Source organism: Rhineura floridana, chromosome 7 (assembly GCF_030035675.1).
Source record: "Rhineura floridana isolate rRhiFlo1 chromosome 7, rRhiFlo1.hap2, whole genome shotgun sequence".
NCBI lineage: Eukaryota > Metazoa > Chordata > Lepidosauria > Squamata > Rhineuridae > Rhineura > Rhineura floridana.
In genome coordinates this window covers 125,945,767-125,970,116 of record NC_084486.1, presented here as the reverse complement: position 1 = coordinate 125,970,116, position 24,350 = coordinate 125,945,767, and the positions used below count along the sequence as shown (strand labels likewise).

At 40.1% G+C, this 24,350-nt stretch overlaps 1 protein-coding gene across 6 annotated transcripts in view; it reads left to right on the top strand.

Annotated features, from left to right (window-relative positions):
• IFT80 (intraflagellar transport 80) overlaps positions 1 to 24,350 on the top strand; it is a 118,703-nt gene that overhangs the window by 77,339 nt on the left and 17,014 nt on the right. For all 6 annotated transcript variants that reach the window (XM_061637202.1, XM_061637199.1, XM_061637198.1 and 3 more), the window contains 6 exons: positions 4,158 to 4,337; positions 10,149 to 10,267; positions 10,923 to 10,997; positions 12,269 to 12,432; positions 19,093 to 19,157; positions 20,580 to 20,715. In XM_061637202.1, the coding sequence (XP_061493186.1) occupies positions 4,158 to 4,337; positions 10,149 to 10,267; positions 10,923 to 10,997; positions 12,269 to 12,432; positions 19,093 to 19,157; positions 20,580 to 20,715 (739 nt within the window). The remainder of the gene's footprint in view (positions 1 to 4,157; positions 4,338 to 10,148; positions 10,268 to 10,922; positions 10,998 to 12,268; positions 12,433 to 19,092; positions 19,158 to 20,579; positions 20,716 to 24,350) is intronic.

The window sequence follows — 24,350 nt, the reverse complement described above, 5'->3', positions numbered from 1 at the left end:
CACTCCCTCTGTCCCTCTCCCGACATAGGTCATCATACAGGGCGACCAAGGCCGCCTCGGTGCCAAAACCAGGCCTGAAACCCGATTGAAATGGATCTAGATAATCAGTTTCATCCAATAGCGCCTGGAGCTGGCTAGCAACCACTCGTTCCAAGACCTTGCCTAGGAATGGAACATTTGCTACTGGTCTGTAGCTGTTGAAACTTTCTGGGTCCAAGGAAGGTTTTTTCAGAAGTGGTCTCACCACCGCCTCTTTCAGACGGCCAGGGACCACTCCCTCTCGTAAAGAGGCGTTTATCACTTCCCTGGCCCAGGTAGCTGTTCCATCCGTGCTAGTTTTTATAAGCCAAGAGGGGCAAGGATCTAGTGCAGAAGTGGTTGCACGTACCTGTCCATGCACCTTGTCCACGTCCTCGAGCTGAACCAACTGAAACTCATCCAATAAAACATGACAAGACTGTGCTCCGGACACCTCATGAGGATCAGCTGCTATAAATTGGGAGTCTAAGTCCCGGCGGATGCATAGGATCTTATGCTGGAAGTGCTCAGCAAACTCATTACAGCGGGCCACCGATGATTCTACCGTGTCCTGAAGGTCTAGATGGAGTAGCCCTCAGACCACTCTGAAAAGCTCCGCTGGGCGGCAAATAGATGACTTAATGGTGGCAGCAAAATGGTTTTTTTGCCGCCCTCACCGCTCCTACATACAGCTTGGTAGAAGCACTAACCAGCGCATAATTGCATCCGTCGGGAGTTCGCCTCCATTTCCGCTCAAGCCGCCTCCTATCTTGTTTCATCGCTCTCAGCTCTGGAGTGTACCAAGGAGCTGTATGAGCTCTACACAGGAGAGGGCGCACAGGAGCGATTGTGTCAACAGCCCGGGTCATCTCCACATTCCACAGATCAACCAGGGCTTCGACAGGAGCGCCAGTCCTATCAGCCGGAAAAACCCCTAGAGCCCTTTGAAAACCTTCAGGATTCATTAGTCTCCGGGGGCGGACCAATTTAATAGGTCCCCCACCCTTGCAGAGGGAAGAGGCTACTGAAAGTCTAAACTTCAGCAAGCAGTGATCTGTCCATGACAAAGGGAGAGATGTAGAACTCCCAACATCCAGATCACTATCCCCATGTCCAGTAGCAAAAACAAGGTCTAGAGTATGCCCTGACACATGCGTTGGACCACTAACATATTGAGACAGCCCCATGGTTGTCATGGAAGCCATGAAGTCCTGAGCTGCCCCGGACAAAGTCGCCTCGGCATGGATGTTGACATCCCCCAGTACTAATAGTCTGGGGGATCTCAGCAATACCTCCGAGACCACCTCCGTCAGCTCAGTTAGGGAAGCCATTGGGCAGCAAGGTGGGCGGTACACCAAAAGGATTCCCAGCCTGTCCCTCTGGCCCAACACAAGGTGCAAACACTCCAGACCGGTAGTGGCATGGACATGGTGCTTGGTGAGTGAGATGGAACTCTTATAGACCACAGCAACCCCACCTCCCCGACCCTCAGATCTACCATGATGCTGAACCGAGTACCCTGGTGGGCAGAGCTGGGAGAGACTAACTCCTCCCTGTTCACCCACCCAGGTCTCAGTTATACATGCCAGATCGGCTGCCTCGTCCACAATCAAATCGTGGACGAGGGAGGTTTTATTATGTACCGATCTGGCATTTAAGAGCAGCAACTGGAGATCTGAGAGTTGGCTGAGAGGACAACCACCAACCCTGCGGGTGTGAGAAGGACCGGAACACGGCACAGCCACTACATGTCTGGGCCACGTTCCCCTTACCTGGCCCGTCCTTCTCACATCGCCATACCTCCCTCTACCCGTCACTACGGTAATTGGGGCCCCCTCAAGTCCCCCCGGTTGATGAAAAAACCTCTTTCCCAAGCACATATTAAAAACGTATGTACAGACACACAAACTCACTCACATCTAACACAATCACATGCACACTAACATTCATTCAAACCAAGCACACAAACACAGTCCCCTTCATGTGTTCTGTTCTTCCTTCTTGATCTGCCGCTGCGATAAAGGGCACACCGTAATGCACCAACCACCGACGGAGACGGCCAAAAGGAACCCAGCAACACAGACACATCCAAACCACGACCCGGTTCCACCGCACCACACCTGCCACCCACCGCTCCCCGCCAAACAGAAGGCACTCCAAGGCCCAACAGCGGCGGGAGCGCAGTACACAGCGGCGGCGATGGGAGGCACGGCCGCGGCGAGAGCGCAAACCACAGCGGCGGCGGCGGAGAAACACGGGCCGTGGCAGGAGCACAAGCCCCAGCGATGGCAAAGAGGCACAATCAACGGCAGAAGGACACAGCCGCAACAAAAACGGCCGCTGCGAAAACACGGGCCGCGACGAGCACAGCCGCGGTCAAAGCAGCAGCGACAGAAGAAGCAGGAGTCACAGCAGGAAGCAGGAAGCAGAAAGCCCAGGCTGCAATGGCGAACGGCGACGGCAACGACAGGAGGCATAGGAGGCACAAGCCGCAACAACAGGGCGGAGCAGCAGCAAAAAGGCACAAGCCGAAGAGGAACGTCCGTCACCCGACCTCACAGCACCTTGGCAGCCGATGGTAGTTTCACGCCCGTTCCCTGTCTGCGTTGTTCTTACTGTTGGTGTTCTCCCTGCCAATATCACCTTCTGCCAATACCTCCTGATCCATCTCACCACCTCACCAGTTGCAAAAGGAGGAGGCAGCCGAAAAGAAAGGGGAGGGAGGCACTCCAAGCCCCACAATTGATGTTAAAAAAGATATAAGGGCGGCGGAGCTCTAGCCACAGCAAGCTCCTACGCCGCCATGTTTTTCTCTGTCTCTGCGTTATGCCTTCTGCGTTAAATTTTACCTTTGTAGTCCCTTTAGTACCACTCCCTATATATATGTATATATATGTGTGTGTGTTGTATTTTATGTATTTTAATTGTATTTTATGTATTTTAATTTATTTTAATGTTTTTGTGATTTTACTGTTTACGATTTCATTATGTACATGTTTGATTTTATTTTTGTAAGCCACCCTGAGTGCCCTATTATAGGGTAGAAGAGCGGGATAGAAATATTTTAAAATAAATAAATAATCAGTCACAATTCTGACCTCATTCATAGGCTAAAAACATTTGACAGGCGAGAGCAGCCATGCTGGCTCATTTCACAGAAATCTCTTCGAAGTGAACCTGAACGTTTTGCTTCATAACTTTCTAGGAGGGCTAGAGACTTAACTTTTTAAAAAAAATGAAACTGAGAATCTGGAGCCCCTGCCTGATGCCACTAATGAAGGCCTTCGCAAGAACCATGGCACCCACGGGTATTGGGTTGGTGACCCCTGCTTTACACACTATACTGCATTGGTGTTCTGATGTAGTTGAAATATCACTTGTGGGAGAATTGTGAAGAATACTGAAAGGTTGCATGAAAGCTCATGCCACAATAAATATATTGGTCTCTTTGCTGCCAGACAATACTGCTGCTCTTTTGGCTTTGGAGGAGGACTTTCAACTAAAAAAATAATCTACCAAAGATAAAGCACTCCCTGTTAGAGTAAGACTCATAAAAGCTGAATCAACCTGTCCCACTTTATGTATGTGTATATACTGTCTCAGTTGTTTTGTAGCATTCTCTTAGAAGGAGACACCTGCAGGGAAACCACAAAGAGAACTCTTCCCCTATACACTTCCTCACCCACAAATATATATTAAAACTTTCACAAAAATTCTCTGCTTCACATAACAAGTGTTCACTGTTAAGAAATTTAGCTTTTTATAGTGGCATATTTAGACTTTTATGGTGACATATGAAATGATATTTTTCCTTTTATTTTGTACTCCGTTCATTTCATGAAAGGGCGGATGATTGTGTCTCTCTTGAATAGCATTGTCTTTACAGTGTTAAATAGTCTTATGCCTTTGTTTCAGAAATTATTTAATGTTTATTTAGTCTCCTCACTGTACTGGTTGTTGAGCAGAAACAAAAGTGATCCTATCCCTCTCCCAAAAACTAATAATTTAAGAAAGATAGATAAACCTGATGTAGGTAGGTACACAAGCACACACATTATTAATTACTACATTGTTGAAATATATGCATTGTGCATTATAGTATTAATTACAAGTAAAAGTATGCATTTTTTTATTTACAGTGGTCCTATGCTTTAGAGAAACCAAACACTGGCAGCATATTTAATATTGCTTGGTCTACTGATGGTACACAGATATCTGGAGCTTGTGGAAATGGACATGTGATTTTTGCTCATGTTGTGGAACAGCGCTGGGTGTGGAAAAACTTTGGAATAACATTAACTAAAAGAAGAACCATGGAGGTATGTGTTGGATGTTTCAAGCTTTGTGAATAGTAGAATATTTATAAAATATATGGGTCACAAATGCAGTGAGCAGAAAATATTGAGATAACATAACTGGTCCATTTTGAATACCTTTATTCTGTTATAAATGAACTGAGTGAATGAGTGACATTAGTATCTATGGCCAGTTAAATATCCCCAGGGAGAGCTATTCGGCAATCAGTGTTGAGCAGCTTCCTGGTGAAATTAGCATGTTGACTAATATGTATGAACTGAGGTCAATGTTCACAACCCACTGTGAGCTTGTTGATGTTAGAAAGGCTACTCTAGAGTAAATTAACTGTGGATTTCACCTCAAATTACTTCAGTGGCTGGAAATTCAGAATAAAAAAACCTTGTTTATGCTAGAAATTGTTTTGCAGCTGGCACCAAAGGCGCAGCTGCGGAAGCAATAGCATAATAGTCGATACACAGATAGCCTTGGTTTGTTGATTTTGAAAAAAAAACACAACTTGTGTACAGCTGTGGTTTACCATTACAGCAGCTGCAGCATTGTTGGTTTTTACTATGGTGCAGGCCTTTTTGCCAAGAGCAGGGATAACAAATGTATCTGTTTTGTTTGATCACAAAATCAGTAAATTACCCAAGCAGTACTCCGCTCCCCCAACATAAAAGTGTGTCTTGATGAAACTTTGCCCAGAATACTTCAGCCTATTAACGCTGTTTTCAGCCAGGTAAAATATCTATTAGGAGTTATTTTTACTATTAGATACTGTACTCAGTTCTCCTGGCTAGGTAAATTATAAACTTTTCATATGTAATATCATACTGCTAACAGAAGATTTTAAAGATGCCTTTTATTAGGCCCAATTAAATATTTTCAGGCAACAGATTTGTTTTTATTTTAAGGTTATCTTATTACAAGTGAATAGCATTACAAGCATGACCCCAAATATGTAGCAGAATTCTGAATGCATGTTCTTTTGAAAATATCACTTCCTGAATTAAAAATGTGAGTGAATATCTGAAAGCAAATACATTAATGGGTATTTTTACCTGCTAAATGTCCTGTCTTCCCTGACCAGACACTGACTCATAACATCCCACCCAGAGGACAGGGAGATAATATACAATTTCTGTTGTTACAAGTTTTCTCAATTACACATTCAGTATTAGAGTTCAGGCCAAGCTTTTCAGTCCTGGGTGCCCAGCGTTAGGCTCCCAAATCTATAATTAGGCATCTAAATTTCTTTTGGCCTGAAGTGAAGTCGTCTTTGATGCTGAATATATAATTGGGAAAACTTGCAACAACAGAAATTCTATATTACCCATCTGTCCACTGGGTGGGATGTTATGAGTCAGTGTCTGGGAATATAGAAGACAAATTGGCAGGTAAAAATCATATTTTTTGTATTCATTCCCAGACATGGAATTGCAGTGAATGACTCTCCCCGTTTAATTAGTAAACTTGTACAGCTTCATGGGAAATGCATACAATGGAATCTTCACTAGCGTTGATTGTAAATGACCTGTGTATAATTTAAAGTCTTGTTTGGGGATTGTCTGAAGACAGGAAAAGGTTCTAGTCCAGCTTCTACCTTGTAGTTTGGAAATAAGAATAAATACACAATTAGCATATAATTCTCCACCCTATATAATAGCTTTAGTTCACTTCCTTTATGTGATTCTGTAAGCAGAATACCAGAGCTAACTAGATCTCCTATTGGCCCTTTCCTCGTTTACTGCTTATAAATAGTATAGCAGAATTCCACCCATTAATTACAAATTCTTACTTGTATTTCCATGTTCATGGCGGGGACAACTATTCCCCTTTAACAACTTTCCTTTTCCAAATGTCAACCTTCCATGAGGCCTTGCCACATACACTATCTAGTGTACAAAGCCCTGAACAACTTAGGCCCAGGATACCTTCAGGATCGTCTTACCCTGTATGTCCCAAGTCTTATTGCTGTGATCATCTGAGGGAACACTTTTAGTGATCCCCCCCATAGATGAGAAGTATGACTCCTGTCAACAAGGAGGAGTGCCTTCAGTCCATATAGCCCAATTCTATGGAACTCCCTTCTATTAGAAATCAGGCAGGCATCGTTCCTGTTAAGTTTTAGACAGGTTAAAATGATTTTATTTCAGGAGGCCTTTGCACTATGAATGCTCTAATGTTCCACTCTCTGATGTTTTAATCTATCTTTTAAATGTTGTATGTAGTGTTTTTGTTTGTTTGTAAGTCGCTTTGAGACATATGGTGAAGAACAGGTATAACTTGCTTAAACAAATGTAGTGTACTGAATGATTTTCCAACTGGCTCTCTGAGTAGATGATTTGGAATCTGTTTCTGGTGCCTCAGAAGTTGTCCTGTCCTGCAAAGATGGGAAGAACTGTTCCCAGAACGGTTTTCCCAGAAGCTATGGCTTTAGTCAATGAATCTACATGATATCAGTTATGCATCATTTTGAGCAACCCCCTTTATATGCATACTGTAGGACTGGATACCTGTCCATATGTTGAGCTTTTTAAAATTGTGCCCAATCTAGATCCTGACTAATACGTGTTTAGAGGAGAGAAACAAAGGCTTCATGCATGGCCATGTATATGGGAACAAGTTGGAAAAGCTCGCATTTTGCCCAAATCCAGTTGTTAAGTTATATACAAGGACCCCTTATTCCCAGACTTTCAGTCATTCAAGCCCACACACATAGATTGCTCCTATTTGGAGTTTATGGGCGATCCACACAGCTGAACAGTTGAAATAGGAAGGACTGCTGGACCTCCAGATAACAACAGATGGGGGAGGCAGGAGAATGGGAGGCTTCTTTAATTTATCATAATCCATGGAGCAGTGGAAAGAATGGATAGTCTGGAACTTGCAGTGTCTCCGGTAACCAGCACAGCACAATGGCATAATGATCACTTGGGACATTGCATGCCAGCTTAACCTACCTTCTTAATCATTGTGCAGCCTTCAATAGGTAAATAAAGCCTTCTCACCCAACCCACCCACTATAGTGCCTGGTGGTGGTGGTGGTGGGGGCACTTACATCCTGCTCTCTCTGGCAGCATCACATTCTAGCTTCCACAAGAGGGCATTATTATTCCCAGTATTAGGATAGATTATACCATTAAAGATTGTATAATTTTTTTCTTGATAAATATAAATATTTAAATATAGCTGTAAGATGTTTTCAGTATCAATATCAAGGTGTCTTCTGTAAATTATACATATCTTTGGACTTAGTCACATATAATATGACGAAGCATACTAGTTCTGTATCCTTTCATTCTTTAAAATAAATTTTCAGTTTCATTATTTTGTTAATTTATGCAATTTATATGCTGCCCTTCCTCCAAAGATGCCCAAGACCCATTAATTAATGTTCCAGTTTCTTATCATTGTTAATAAAAATAAACTCACTAGGTGATATCCAATATTATTCATACTTGTAATCAGTGGTGGCTGGTAATAGTAGGCAGAGCCAGGGGTAACAATAAGCGAATTTAATGACATTTTCTACAGCAGCAGAACAGTTTGCAAAACCCATTTTGGGAAAACCCAACAGAACAGTTCCCAAAACCCAAGAAGGCAAAGTTGTATGACTCAAAGACAAGTAACTTACCCAAGAAACTACGCAGAGGTAGCAATCCTATGCACACTTATATAGGAGTAAGCCACAATGAACTCAGAGGAACTTACTTTTGAGCAGACATACATAGGATTGTGCTGCATATCCTATCAATTCTCCTCTATCTCAGGGGGCCAGATGTAAAAGAGAAGAGAGCTCCTGCACTTATGTATACTGCCTTCCTCTCAAGAGTGGTGTACAATATGATAAAATGCAGTACAGTATAGCTGAAAATCAATTATAACAGCTAAGCTAACAGCTAAACCACTATACAAGACAATAATGGAGGCTGTGTCAGTAGTACAGCTTGTGTGACAAGCTATACCTTCCAAAAGTTCCCTATTTTATACGACCGTTAAAGTTACAGGAGCCACTCCTGTTACAAGAGTTATAGGAGCCACTTGTCCTCTTTCGCATCTACACACCCTACCCTCCTGCCTTCATCCGGACACCCTCCTTCCTAAGGCTGTGATCTTATATATGCTTAGAAGGGAATAAGACCTGTGAACCCACTGCAATTTACTTCTGAGTAGACTAACATACAGGGTTTTATTCCATGTAGCACTGAGTCGCTGGTTCCATCAGCACAGGGAATTCTCTTTGTGCCACAAAATATTCTCCCCCTCTTCTACCCCCATGTGCCCCCTAAATGTGTTCTGGAACTTCTCCTAACACTCCAGAGCAGATTTGGGGAGGTTGCAGGGGGAGGAGGGGGGACGTCCTGTTATGCTAGTGCTAATCCTTGCACTACCACACTGTAGTTAAATACTGCCCTCAACTCTGCTCTGCAATATTCTGTGAAGATTATTTATTTTATTCATTACATTGATATCCCACCTGTTTTCTAAGGAGCTCAGGGTGGTTTGCATAGTTCTCCTCCTCCTCCATGTTATCCTCACAACAACCCTGTGAGGTAGGTTGGACTTAAGAGACAATGACTGGCCCTAGGTCACCTAATGAGCTTCATGGCTAAGTGAGGATTTGAATTCTGGTTAAGGTAGGTATACTTCACTCCCAACTAAATCAAGGTAACTTAAGGCTGCAATCCTCCCCCCACTTCCCAGCTGAATAAACATTCAGAGGATCACACTACATGTTGCAAAGACTCAGTTTTTTCAAGCACACTCATACTCAAACCCAGGTGATGTCATAGATCTATAGAACAGAGCATTTCATTTTGGTGCAAGTTAAGATGATGTGTAGCCACTGCAGATGAGAGCTGAGCTGCAGGAGCCCTGCTTTACAGGGCTTAGCAAAAACTCTGAAACTAGCCACGCTGTTAAAATTCTGTTTTGCTCGACACACACTCAATCAGGCTCAGAAAAAATAATACACTCACTCATGTTCTGCGTAATCAGCAATATAAAGGTAAGACATTTGGCCTTGAGATGAATGAGAAACTCAGGATGCAGTGCATAGGCATCCACAATTGACTGGGGGTATCCCTCAGAAACATCCTTCTAACAAAACAACAACTGTGTCCTGATTGGCTCAGGGGAACCTTTCATTCACAACAAAACTGTACAGTAATTCAGAATGTTCCTCTCTGCTGCCCGGCCTGAAAAGCCTATTATACACAGGGATAGCAATTGTTATTTTTCTTCCCTGGAGAATAGGTGAGACATAGACATGGGAACAGAGAGATATCAGATGTATGCACAGCAACCAGCAGGAGGGAGAAGCAGATTGGAATAGAGTCAAGCAAATACAAGTAACTTCTGACTTGTTCATGGCGGGGTAGAGAGAGTGTGGGCTCTGGCAGGCAAGGTACCTTCGTACTTTGCCCCAGTAAGGAACCTCCTCACAGTGGACCCACTGGACTCAGCTTGCTGCCTTGGGCTCCTGCTGGGACGAAGGGCATGATATATAAATCAAGTAATAAATAAATAAACTTAAGTATATTGATTTCATTGAGTCTACTCTGAGTATGACTTGGATATCACGCAATACTTTAAAAATATTCAGGTCAATCATTTCTAAACTATGAATTCTAGAGTATTAAAATATATTTTTTTAAATAGGTGTTTGTAACTTAAAATTGATGTTTAAATATTGGAATATTCATTATTGCTGTTCCTTTTCTAATATTCTGTACAGTTCTTAGAGCTAAGAGTGAGGTTACTACTTTGCTCTGATCTTGCTTTCAAAATTATTTAAATTTTATTTAACCATTGGCTTCTGTTTCCATTAGGTTCGTAATGTACTTAATGATGCAGTGGATTTACTGGAATTTCGTGACAGAGTCATTAAAGCCTCTTTGAACTATGGGCATTTAGTAGTTTCAACATCTCTTCAGTGTTACATATTCTCGTAAGCAGCTTGAATTAATGAGACACAGCCATCTGATAAATAACAAAAATGCTGGTTTCATATATAATAGGTTCTACATGATTTGATTTGGGAAGCATCCATTAATGGATATCTCCCATAAACCTAACCTGAATGACATAAACTTCTCATAATTGCACATGGAATTGGCTGGCAACATTAGCTTTCTCATGAGTGAGGCCTTCACAGTGAAGCCATATGGTATTGCCTATTAGTATCCTGTCTCCTAATGCAACGCTGTACTGATTTGGTCTGTGTTATCTTTTAATAATTATTTATGCCAACTCACTGAACTCCTTTTTAAGTTTGAAGTCCTTTAAAAAAGTTCAGGGATACAGTTGGAAGTTCTGTTTCAAAGGCGTAACACAAAGCTCTGGTGGGCATGTAGCTGGTGTTCATGTACATTCTTCTGGAGGACACCAGCTATAACTTAACTTTTTCATAATATTAGAAAAAAGTGAAATACCTTTTTATATAAACAGAACAAATAAATACTATTTGTCTTTTTAAATTTTGCCATTTTCTTGTTTATAAACTAGTATGTCTGTGACAATTTTACTATATAACTAAACTGCATATCAAAATTACCTTTTGTATTAATGGTTTCTTCATGTGTATTGTCCTTCTCTTTTTTTAGAACTAAAAACTGGAATACCCCATTAATTTTTGATCTCAAAGAAGGAACTGTCAGTTTAATTTTACAAGCAGAAAGGTAACTTGCTCATTGCAAGACTCAAAACAATTTCATTTGATTGCAATAGCCTTTGCTTAAATAGTGTAAGATAGTGGGATTGTATTTTGAAGAAATGTATGTGTTGACTTTGATGATACTATTTGGGAAGCAGTTTCCCAACTAGATCTGACTCTTGCCCATGAGGGTTTTTTCCCTTTTCCTGTAACATGCTGCTTGGCTCCCATGTTTGAGTCATCTAGAGCTATTTGTTCTGCTGGCTTTATTATATGGTCACCTTCTCTACGAGTGTGGCACCTGGCAATCTTGATTGTGTGAGTAAATCTGTGTGGTTGAACATGCTTTGGACTAGATCAGCGTTTCCCAACTAGTGGGCCACCAGATGTTGTTGGACCACAATTCCCATCTTTCTTGACCATTGGCAATGCTGGCTGAGGCTGATGGGAGTTGTGGTCCAACAACATCTGGTGGCCCACTAGTTGGGAAAGGCTGGACTAGATAATTCACAGCCCAACCCTGTGCTTACCCCCAAGTAAGTGTTCATAGGGTCTAGCCCTGCAATTGGTAAAGATGCAATACTCCTGATTGCTTTATCATGATAAAACAATACAAAATTGCCCTCAGGATTTCATGCTGCCTCCCCTCTTCTCTCCCTTTTGAAACAAATTCCTCTTACCATGGTTAACTGTTGTAATACCAATGTTAACCAGAATTAGATCTAACTGGGATTTCTGCTTAACTAAAAAATGGATTAAATCTAAACATTGTTAATGGCAGTGCTAATGGAGTTAGACCCAATAATGGGTTTTTGCACTTCAGAAGATAAGGAGCATGTAGTTTCCTATGGCTTACTCCTGATTACTTAACCACAGCTAAATAATTGGAAGCATTATGTCTGCATCAACTCTGTGATTCTATTGCAAGTCAGAATTTGTGAACATTCTGTCTGAATCTCTGTTAGCACTTGATTTTAAAAAAAACACCCTTCATTTTCCAAATAAAGCAAATGTAGCAATGCATCCATGCTAAGTCATTTCAATAAAACTAGTATCTAATTGATATAATATTAGATGCCATAGGCAGAGATAAATTTGACAAAGTAGAACACTTTAAAGCAACACTTATATTGCAAATGCCAGTGTATTGATATTTCATATGAAAACAAATAGCTGAATTAATGCAGTTGTAAATAAAGCAAGTAATAATATAATAGCTTAAATTTTACAGTTATATTAATGGCATCACGTAAAAATAGTTAATTGGTGTTTTCTTCCCCTGCCTCTTATTTATAGGCATTTTCTTCTTGTAGATGGTGGAGGAATCTATTTATTTTCCTATGAAGGACGTTTAGTTTCTTCTCCAAAGTTTCCAGGAATGAGAACAGATACACTAAATGTTCAGACTATTTCTTTGAGTAATGATACTTTAGCAATAAAAGACAAATCTGATGAAAAAGGTATGTTATACATGCATTAAAATGTTATTTTTGCATTAAACTCCTTTTCTTCTGAGTAAATAGATGTTGTAAATCTGAGTTGCCAACACAGCAGGTGCGCCTGCCAAGCACTTTCTTGTTGTCTATAGCATCCCCTCCCCCTGACTGAAATTAGGGTTGAAATAAGCCTTCCCTCCCCATGTGGCATGGAAGGGAAATTGTGAGGGGCACAGCTAGGGAGGAAATGCTTAATTCCCCTCAACTGCAATCCCAAAATGTCTCTGTGTAATAGGGATGGGTGAGAATTTAGATTCAGTTTGCATTTGAAGCCGAATTTATCAAATTCACACTTTCTGAAACAATAAGAGAACCAAAACTCAGTCATCCTTTAAAGTTCACAGTAATTCAAATTTTGCAATGCAGTTCACCAACCAAGCAATGCTTACAAAAATGCATACATTAGGGAATTGTGTGCAAAAAATGAATATATGAGTGAAAATAACATACAACAATGCATTGTATGACAAGAAATGGCTTTCAAAAAGGGGTATGTTAGTCAAAACTGTCTACAAAAATTTGTTTATTAGGAGAAAGTTGCATTAAAATGCTGAGGAAATTTCATGAGGATTTTTTTAAAAATAAAAAACACCTGCAAATTGCTGCAGAAATGTGGAGAACTGCATTTAAGCTTGGAAAAATGAGAAACTGAGAGCAAAACAGACAGTTCTTTCCATCTGCAGATGGGGCCCAAAGATATGAATAAAATTGAATCTATGCTATTTAGCCCCCACTGGTGCAAGAACATTGCTCTCACTAGTGAGACCCTTATGCTGTTGGGACACTGCAAGTTCAAGGGAAAAAAGAGTGTGGTGCAGGAGTGTGGTGGGGAAGGAGTGGATCTCAAGAGAAATCTGATACTGCCCCAAGTAACAGTTAAACATTATACCAACAAAAGAAGTGGTATAAGTTAAAACATTCTCATTGAACAGTAGAGAATCTCTGTTGACCATTGGGTGTGTGTTGTTTGCACAAGGGGTTCCATCACCAAAGGCCTCACCTGTGTGCTCAATTCTGTAGACGTAAGAGCAGAATGTTATAGCACCATGCTCTGTAACACTGATATATGAGATCTTGGACAGTTGCTAGTTTTCTATACTCATGATAAGATGTTGTAATTGGCTTGCGGCCCTAATTAGGTATGATGGCATCATGTACTGTATATAGTGTTGTGAGTTTGGGGGTTGGAATGGATGATTCCTGTGGGTCCCCTTCAAGGCTCTGATTTGGTACCCTGTGCCTTGGGGCTGGCTCTGCTGGCCAGATGAGTTTATTTTGTTAAGCTAATAGAGTGGCCAGTTTGCTAATGGGTCTTTGAAGTGCCCAGCAACTGGTGAATGGGCCAGGAAGATCCTTTCGTCATTGAAACTCTTCAGTAGAGCCTTCACCCCCCTCCTGGCAGCTAGCAGAGGTTTTGTGCTTTGAGTGTTTTTAGAGTTGTCGAGAGAATGGCTGGGAACTGGAGGCAGGCAGAAAGCTGGCTCTTTGCACGATGGCTTTAGGATGCCTCCTGTAACACTGATGGACTGCTGATGCCCTGAACCCCTCCATCCTAAGCTCAGGTTGGAATGTGTGTAAATAAATAAACCATATTTCATAAAGACACCACAATCTCCGCTGACCTTCTTCCCAAAGGAAACCAACCCTGGATGAGCGCAAGGACCCCTGAAATCTGACCGCTCGGGGGAGGCGCACAACAATATTTATTAACATTTGTCCTATTCCTGTATCAAGCAGTACATCAAACATTTTCATCAAAATGAACATGTGGGTTGGCAAGCTGAACCCTCTCCTTCCCCTGCCTTACTTCCCTTTTTCTCTGTCATCCCAAGTGCTTTTCTCCCAGCCCAGAACATTTCCAATTTCAGAGTTGGACTATGAGAAAAGTGCCTGGGGTGTTGGAAAACAGGGAGGTAAGGCAAAGGAGGATTCCATTCCTCTTACTTGTGTGGCCTTCATGTAAAAAGTAGACACCTCCACTTTTATGAGGGCAGATACATAAAAACAAATGTGACTGCTCCATCTTGCCCCCTCCCCCCCCCACACACACAGATCAACAGAAAAATGTGTGGTAGCATTCAGCATTTGTCTTGTATTGGAATAAACACTTGCTTCCATTATAAATTCTCACATTATTATATATCAGAATAATTTATTTTTTTTTCTGTATTGTTTTTTGCATACTGTACTTAAGAAAGGAACATAAATCACATTAAATATCTGAAAATATCATTCAAAAATGTATAATGTAATACCCTTATTAGGTCAATTAGAATGTCACAAAATAGTGAGCAAGCTGTCAGTATTTCTGACATTTTGTTTGGCTTAGTAAAGGTACTGTCCTACTAAGGATTTAGGAATCTTTCTTATGGGCCAACATATCTCTGTTTGCTGATTCTGGAAATATCTGTTTAAAATGAATGAAAATCAATCAAATCTCAGCTTAGAATATAAATAATTCATTTAATGCTCTATACTCTGGTGAGCTGCCATCATTCAGCTCCCAGTGATGCCTCTCCTCTTCCATCTGCAGAGGTGTTTGAGGGACCATCTTGTTCTGAGAGGGGCAGAGAAAATACAATTACAAACAGTTCTAAACAAGTTATTTCCCTTTTATTGTAACTTTTTTTAAAAAGATGCTTGTTGAAATTATGAGGTCTGCCTAAGGCCAAAGGTATATAAATATCTTAAATAAATAAATAAACATGCATTTGAAATTAGGGCAACTGTTTCTAATTTTTTATTCTGAATGTAATGCACTAGGGGAGGATTACTGAAAATCAGATAAAGGCATCTTGAGCAAGTAGAGCTTTCTCCTTCTGTAGCCCCCTGTGCTATATCCCAGGCCTTTCCTGAGGGTTCCATGACCTTCAGGAGAGGCTTTTGAGGGGCTAAAATGAAAATAAGGGGATGGGAGAACCTTATTGTACAATCAGACTACTTAAATAAATTTGGAAATAATAAATTTGGAAATAACCCACTGATTTCTATTTTTGTGCAACAATAACAACAGTTTATTTTTGTGTGCATTTCTTTTTCTTTAGTCTAATAGGGAGAATGCAGGGCCGGTTCTAAAGGGTGGCTAGGTGGGGCACTGGCCCAACGGCCCTTGGAGCTACAGGGGGGCCCTCAGCCGCCCCTCTGCTCCCCTTCCATGATCCGCGGCTCCCCCATGTCCCCCCACCTACCTGTCTGCTGTCTTTTACCATTGCCCTTAACGAAGATGGCGACCGCTGTTTCCCCTGTCGCCATCTTAGTTGATGGCAGAGATGCACACGCGTAGCACGCACGTATGCCATCAAAAAGATAGTGGCCGAGGCGTCATCCCCTTAGGGAAACCGTGGCCGCCATCTTCGTTAAGGGCAATGGTAAAAGACAGCAGACAGGTAGGTGGGGGTGTGGGGGGGCCCTGCACACACGCACACAGACATGCCAGGGCCCAGGGCAAGCTGATGCCCAAGGGCCCCAGCATTCCTGGAGCCGGCCCTGGGAGAATCTACAGTAAAAAAAATTAACAAATGGCAATTTTGCAGGCTTATGCTCTCGAAAGTGCGAACCAGTTCTGGCTTTATGCTTGTCAGTGCCTTGTAGTGGTTGGTCAAGTAGGCGGTCGTTAGTTCTCCATCAGGGGTAGGAGGAATAGGCGATTCCATGGAGGGACTATGCAGTAGCAGCTTCAGTAATTGCAAAGGAGAAAATCTCACTTTTAGTGGAAAGCATTTTTACCCATTAATACACAGAAATGTAATTGAAATCCCAGAAGTTATTAAGTTGTCTCAATAAAATCTGTCTTCCCTCTCAAGGTATATTCCAGAGAGGACCACTTTCCTTCCAAACCTAAACAATCAAAATATATAATATCCCTTACAAGAAGTTGCATGTTCAATTCTTTGTTTTCTGGGGACCTCTAGCTGCCCACAAAACAGTTCCTAGATCACTTATTTGTAGCTTTTATAGTCAAGACCCTCGCAGATGTTGAAGGATAAATACTGTTTCTCAGAACAAGAGGCATTTCCTCATGCTACTTCTAAACATGTTTATCCAGGAAAACAACGTCTTAAGGCTTGTTTCCACCTGCAGTTGCTGTACAAAATAGCCAGCAGTTGACATAGGCAATTTCTAAAAGCTAACAGATTTCATTATTAAAATAAAATAAAATATTTGTGCAGCAACATTTATATAATATGCTGGGAATCCACTATTGTGAATGCACCATGGGGATTAATAGGCCATGTGTGTGTTGCCATAGTTTTTAGCTATCCCTTCACTACCTATATCGACTTCAGGAATGACTGAATGCAAAAGATGACAGGTTGATCTATTTTCCACCTAGCTTCTAATGTTATCTTCCTTTTGTGAGAAATTGTGGGGTTTGTGATACATAAATTTCTTATAGCTCTGTTCTTTTTTAAAAAAAACATTGTCATAGTAAGTAAAAGTTTGGGTTTTGATAAAAACACAAGCAGTGACTATGACAAGGGAAACTTTACATCAAAAAGAGAGTACAGCACTGTCTCAAGTCACAAGTTATTTTCCTGTGTTTACACAGCTGGCTCAAACTAGCACTGGACGTAACCCTCCTTTTTCCTTTTCATATGCAACCAACAACATCAGAACAGCACCTGTTCTCATAACATAGTTTTTCTTGCCAATATAACCAGTGACCGCAAACCAATATCCTGTATCCTTCTAAAAGAAACTCATGACACTATGCTAAAATGCGAATGGAAGAGTCTTTTAAAGTTAAATGTGCATGCCACATGGAATATAGATGACATATTATCAGCTGGATTTGGTGTGTGATGTCTGTGTTTAAAATGTGTTTGGAATTAATCATTCTTTTATATGTATTTTCTGAATGATATAACATTTATATGTGATTGTATATGTTGTAGTATTTCTAGCCCACAAATACAGATATTGCTCTTGAGATAGTTAACAAGGGGTTAAAACATAGCTTTGAATAAAATAGATTAAAGCAAATATGTTAAAACACTATACATATCTATACATATCTACTTGGAAGTAAGCACCACTAAGATCAGTAGGATTTATCCGAAACAAGTGTGTGTTTTGTTCATATTGCCTACAGTCAGAAGAATCTCAAAGCTAGGTATGTGTACCCACTCACACTTTCATCTTTGAATAGCGGCACTTTACCATACCAGTAGCAAACTGCTTTTGAAACGTGAGCGAGTTCCAACAACAACTTGTGATTGGGGAGGGTGTGTCTTCCATCTGAGAAAAATTCAAATAAAATGTTGTTGGATATACCTAAAACAATACCACTAGGAGCACTTACTTATATCAAATACTTTTTGATACTTAGAGCCAAGATCCACTAATAAAAAGATCTAGTTCCAGTTGCAGTCCTATACACATTTACCTGGGAGTAAGTCATATTGAACTCAATGGGACGCCTGAGTAGAAATGTGCAGGAATGGGCAGAAGGTAGATCTCTGGATCATCTGTAGTAGATTGGGAGTTAGAAACTCTTGCCTATTATCTAACAATACCAAACACCAAAAAGCTTCCTCCCACTCAAATTGAGTTCCTGTAGAAGAATACTTGGGGAGAAAACCAGGAGTGAATTTTTGTGTGAAAGTACTTGTGTGCTTACTTCTTCTACTGACCATAAATTTCTGGGCTGTGCATGTGCTCCAGGGCACCCTGTCCTTTAATTCTTGGTGTATGTCCATTCAGCCGAGTCACTATTGTATACCTGGCTCTGGATGGTGGACCTTGGCGTTTTAGTAAAAAAACAAGGCAGATTCTGTGAGCCTGAAGTTTGTCTACACCAATGTATTGTTTTGAAATTTTTCAAAATTTCAGGTTTTATACTTGTTAGTTCAATTTAATGATTTAGCCATTTTAATGTTATGTGACAAATAAAATATAGTGAATAGAGATAAAAATAATCACAGCTCAGTCTTTCCTATGATTTATTAGTTTTTGTTTACAGAATTTACTATTTTGGCTCATGTATTCAGCAGTTTGGAAAGGACACAACTGGGGGTGAGCTCTTTATCCAACTGTTAAATTTCAGTTATAATTAATTCAATTTTTTAAATACATCTTTTGACCTAAATCAAACTCTCAGGGCAAATTACGAACAATAATAAAACTTTGAAAGAAAGAAAAGCCAATGAAAGCAAGCATTCTAATGAAAAATTCTTGAAGGTTTTCTTCCAGTCATATGGCAAGGATGTAAATTCTAGATTTTCCATTTTCCACTATCAGCCAGATGTTCTTTGCTGGTTATATTGTTAAAATGGTTGGAAATGAAGAACACTGGGATTCGATGTGGCATAGCTGACAGTGTGTTATATCTGGACATGTGAAACCTTGTTCAAACCCCTGCTCTACCATGGGATTTTTCAGTTGTGGAAAAGCTAAATGAAGTAAAAATTGTAAACCATTTTGTACACTGAAAAATGAAACAAATTATTAGCAATCGCCTCTTTTTAAAAAAAGCCAACTAATACATGGGCTATAGCAAATGAAGAATAAAATCCACCTAGCAATGTTCTTGTGCCAGCCCTCTACCCTCATTACAATATGCCTTTTTAAGAAAGAGTATAACAATCATTATATTGCTAATCTCTTGTCTCCCTCTCTTTTAAGTTATTTACCTGTTTGAGCCTTTATCTGGCAAGCCCCTAGGAGATGGAAAGCCCCTTACTCATAAGGTAATATATACAGTGTAATATACTATTTTAGGATTTGCTATCCAACAATAGTCATTCTCAAAGTAGACCCACTGAAATCAATAGACTTCAGTGGATCTGCTCTGAGTATGACTAATATCAGATATCATCCTCTGTAATTTAGATTGGAATAATAGGTGAAAATATTGCTGAAAAGCTTAGTGAGCTCAGATGGTTGTAAGAGATGTTGTATGAGTAGCTCTCCGCTTTGTAGGTTGAATACAGAGCAGTTTCAAGTTCCAACTATCCCAGCATATTATCAGTCAGAAATTAACCAGTGATGATTAAAACTGAAAGAAATCTTAATTCAGTAATCACTGAGATTAATATAGTTGTTGCAGCAATTAGCTAATAGGAGTTTAGAAGTTAAATTTCATTAATAAGACAGAGGTTTTTATTTTAAAAGTCAGATTTTTTTTTGTCATTTGGCCAGACTTTTAAGATACTTGGTTTTTTAAAAATAGGTATGCTTGGCTTTTTAAAAAATAAAATAGAGGTTAGAGTAATCCTCACATGCATCTCAAAGTATTTTTATCCATCCCATCATTTCTTCTCATTCCCCTTTCATGATCAATTTATACCTTACCCACTCCAAATTGCGTTTCTTTCATCCCGACTTCCTAGTTCTTTTACATGAATTTCTTCCTTCTATAACAGCTTTCCTCTCATATCCCCTTCCTTTCTATTTCCTGTTTGTTTGTTTGTTTATTATTAATAATAAATTTAAACTTTTATCTCTCTTTCTAATTTCCTTCAACACTTCCTGTGACCCTGCCCCCCCAAACTACTCTGTCTCCAGGTCACTTTTACTCAGCAGTTGTTAATGCTGGCATTGGTCCAATCAAAATGCTTTGGCATGGCTAGGGAATGGAGTAGGCAAGTGAGGAGGCCCACCTGAAAGTGGCTCTACCACTGAGCTATGGCCACTGCTCTAAAGAAAATGGTTTGTGGCTTAAGTTAGTAATGCAATATTATACATTTGCAGACTTCAGACTATTCTGATCAAAATATAATTCTACCAAGTTATCATGTGTGTTGATTCAAGACCTAGTATAATTTATACTTTCAACTGAGCATAGTGTGTAGATTAGTTTTTGAGCTTGTGTAGTATGGTAGATAAAATGGAAGGATATGGAACTAGGACACCAGGTTCAAGTTTTCCTCTTCGACCAAGTCACACTCTTTCAGTGTAACCTACCTTACAGTTGTCATGAGGATACAAACAATGCAAAGAGACAGTGTTACCAGCCCTTCATATAAGGTGAGAAAGCATCAATGTTCACGGTCAATGTGCAAAATGTATATTTCCTATAACGGCTCATTCATGTGTTTGGTGGTGGTGGTTTGTTTAAAATAAAACATCTAGTTCCTGACTGCATTAAATGTTACTGGTTTATATTGTAGACAGAAATCATGGAAATTGCTTTAGACCAGAAGGGACTTACAAATGAAAGGAAAATTGCTTTCATTGACAAAAATAGAGACCTTTATATAACTTCAGTGAAGAGATTTGGGAAGGAACAGAAAGTTACCAAAATAGGTAAGAACGGACTATCTGTAAAATGTTTTAATCCCCTCCTGCACCCTCACAATACTGACAAAATAGAAATTACTGAATTCAGTTTGTTTTACAGGACCTTAGAATGAAGAAGTGAGAGTGCAACCTTCTAGGAGGGTATTAGGGAGAGTGCAGCACAAAATACTTAGACTGCTTTGTCCCCAGTTAGAGCTGATTCTGTCGTTATCTCAGCAGCATGGTTAATTCTCATGCCATTCCAGTAATGTAAAGCTCCCACGGTCACATGGGAGAAGCTAATGTGTACTTGTCACCTCATTGTTGCCCCCAACAACCACATTAGAACATCAAGTTCTGTTGGATCGAGATCAAACATCCACAAGTCTAGCCTCTTGTTTCCACAGTGGTCAGCCAGATGCTTCCAGAAAGTCCACAAGCAGGACATGAAGGCAACATTTCTTCCAACTGTTTGTTCTCCATCATCTGGTATTCAGAAGCTTCTGAACATGGAGCCATCATGGCATTGATAGATCTGTCCATAATTCCCATTTGAAGCTAGTATTATATGTTGTGGCCCTTAAGGTTGTATCCAACATAGCACTAAGTTGAATGTTCTATCAGTGCAAGGATTTTTCCTTATGCAATGGAATGTTCTCCCCCTCTCCTCGCCCCATGCACCCCCTATATCTGTTCTGGATTTCCCCCAAACCTCCAGAGCACCTTTGGGCACAGCGCGGGGCACATGTGGGGGAAAGGAGGGAAATCCACTTGTGCTTGTTGAAGTCATTCCTCTAGCATAAGTATTTAGTTGAATGACTCCCTTCATGTTTTTGTAGTAAGAAGCTATATTGGTAGCCCCTCCCACATTGTTTCATTCCTGCATTGGCAGAGCAGAAAAAAGTCAGGCTGAAGTAAGGTAGAACCAACCCTTAGGGTAGGTTGGCACTATGCAGAAAAAAAAACTCCCACAGTTGGCTTGGCAAACATTTTTGGAAGAATGGGTTAAGGACTGTAGTTGAGCCAATGGCATTTTCAGTTTCTAACATCTGCACATCACTTCATGATGTTCAATGAATGAACTAAAATACTGTCCCATGAAGTAATGAGCAGTGAAATACTGTTGATATTTAAAATCCTATGCTCAGTTCTAAGCCACAGTTTGCTGTGGTGTTCATGCAGTTCCACATATGGGTTCTGTACCCAAGTAAATATGTCTTCACTTTTTTTTTGAGAACCCAGATGATATTGTTGCCAGATCATTGAGTTCTGTATTGTCTGTCTTATCATCCTTTTTTTTCCCCCCGAACATTTTTTTTTAAGTGTAATTGTACTCCAGCGTGTACAGGAGAAGTGCTATTGAGGCTTTTAAGGGTTACTTTTCTTTTTAATTAAAAGTTTCTTCCATGCAGCTTCAACTCATTTGTTTCCTGTTCATTGTGGCTGGGAAACTAGTAATGAATTGCCCCTTACGTTTTTCTTCCCCATGGCAGTCTTAACTACTGGTTTCCTTTCATTATTTTTAGTGCTACTTTGCTATAAAATAAAATAAAAAATCATAAAAGGATACCAGTATTAAAGATGGCCCTCACTGGATCAGAGGATGACTAATTAAGATGCAATTAACTACTAAACCCCTAACAACCTTGCTGAACAGGAAGAAATAAGAGGCAGAAGCTGCAGGGAGAAAGCTGCTAATAAATGATACAGGAGACGTTTGCTGAACAGGACTTGTGAGTAAATATTATTGAAGGATCTTGGTCATGGTAAGGGGCATTGCTGGATAATATACTGTTATATTATGTGCTGTGTAAAACTCCCATTTTAATTCTGCTTCCAACTAACTATGGGAAAAATAAACCAGCACTCCTTAAAAGCACTTGTGTGGAAGTGACCATTGATTCAGATTGTCCAACTGCATGTTAGAGAGTGTTTTATTTAAAAACAATTTTTCCTCAGAATGTTAGTAATATCAATATCAGATAATAGTTTCATTTTCAAAACATAGCAAGGCTTTCTGAGGTAACTGTTCAATAATATACAGCTTGACTATCTAGTTTACATGGCTCAACTAAGAAGAAATTGTGTACGCTTCTTACCATGAAAGTTGGTGGCTAACAAAAATTATAGAATACCATTGTTGTTGTTGTGTGCCTTCACGTCGATTATGACTTATGGCAACCCTATGAATCGGCTACCTCCAATAACATCTGTCATGAACCACCCTGTTCAGATCTTGTAAGTTCAGGTCTGTGGCTTCCTTTATGGAATCAATTCATCTCTTGTTTGGTCTTCCTCTTTTTCTGTTCCCTTCTGTTTTTCCCAGCATTATTGTGTTTTCTAGTGAATCATGTCTTCTCATTACATGTCCAAAGTATGATAACCTCAGTTTCATCATTTTAGCTTCTAGTGATAGTTCTGATTTAATTTGTTCTAACACCCAATTATTTGTCTTTTTCGCAGTCCATGGTATGCGCAAAGCTCTCCTCCAACACCACATTTCAAATGAGTGGATTTTTCTCTTACCTGCTTTTTTCACTGTCCAAGTTCACATCCGTACATAGAGATCGGAAATACTACGGTCTGAATGATCCTGACTTTAGTGTTCAGTGATACATCTTTGCATTTGAGGACCTTTTCTAGTTCTCTCATAGCTGCCCTCCCTAGTCCTAGCCGCCTTCTGATTTCTTGACTATTGTCTCCATTTTGGTTAATGACTGTGACAAGGTATTGATAATCCTTGACAATGATTTGTTTCTCCAAAATGGAGAATTGACTTGAAGGCACATTACAACAACAAATTGTCTTTTCTAGTGAATCAAGTCTTCTCATTACGTGTCCAAAATACGATAACCTCGGTTTCATTGTTTTAGCTTCTAGTGATAGTTCTGGTTTAATTTGTTCTAACACCCAATTATTTGCCTTTTTTGCAGTCCATGGATAGAATACCATATGTTTCAAAAAAGAAAATGTGTCCAATTTAAAGCAAAGTACTACTCTGGGCTCCTACTGCAAGGAAGGGTGGGAAATAAATAAATATCATCTGCACAGTAATGAGCTCCCCATGTGATACAGATGCAGTGTTAATACTTACTATGGTTGCAGAAAAATGTTTCTTTAAAATCTTCCTTAAAATACCAGTACTGCAGATATGACCTAATACTGCATTTTATTGAAACTTGTATAGCAATTTCATAAAGTTAAAACAGAACAGCAGTCGCATAGTTACAAAGGAAAGAGTAGTGCTTGTGTACATAAGCAAAAGGAAAAAATTAAGAGTGTTTCCCTTATCTAGAAGAGGCTGGTGGACCCAGGGCAAGTAGACCCTGTGGGTGTTACATTGAACAGGGCATACTGTAGGCACTGAGGCAGAAACCATCTATAGGAGGAGTGAGCTGTAGCTCTGTACAGGCCAAAGACAGAGTGTTTGGAGAGAAACAAGCCACTCACGCATGGTATTCTCTAGTGAGAGGAACTTTCAGAGCACTATGAAGACGGTTTTTAAAACTGTCAATGAATGCTTGCAGGTTTGTGCTTGTTTATTCTGTTTTAATCTTTCAGGGTACAAATCATAATTTATGGGAAGTAAAACATAAACATTATTTTATACAGAACACAAAACTATGTTTCTTAGAATTATTTACTGGCAGAGAAGAGTTGAA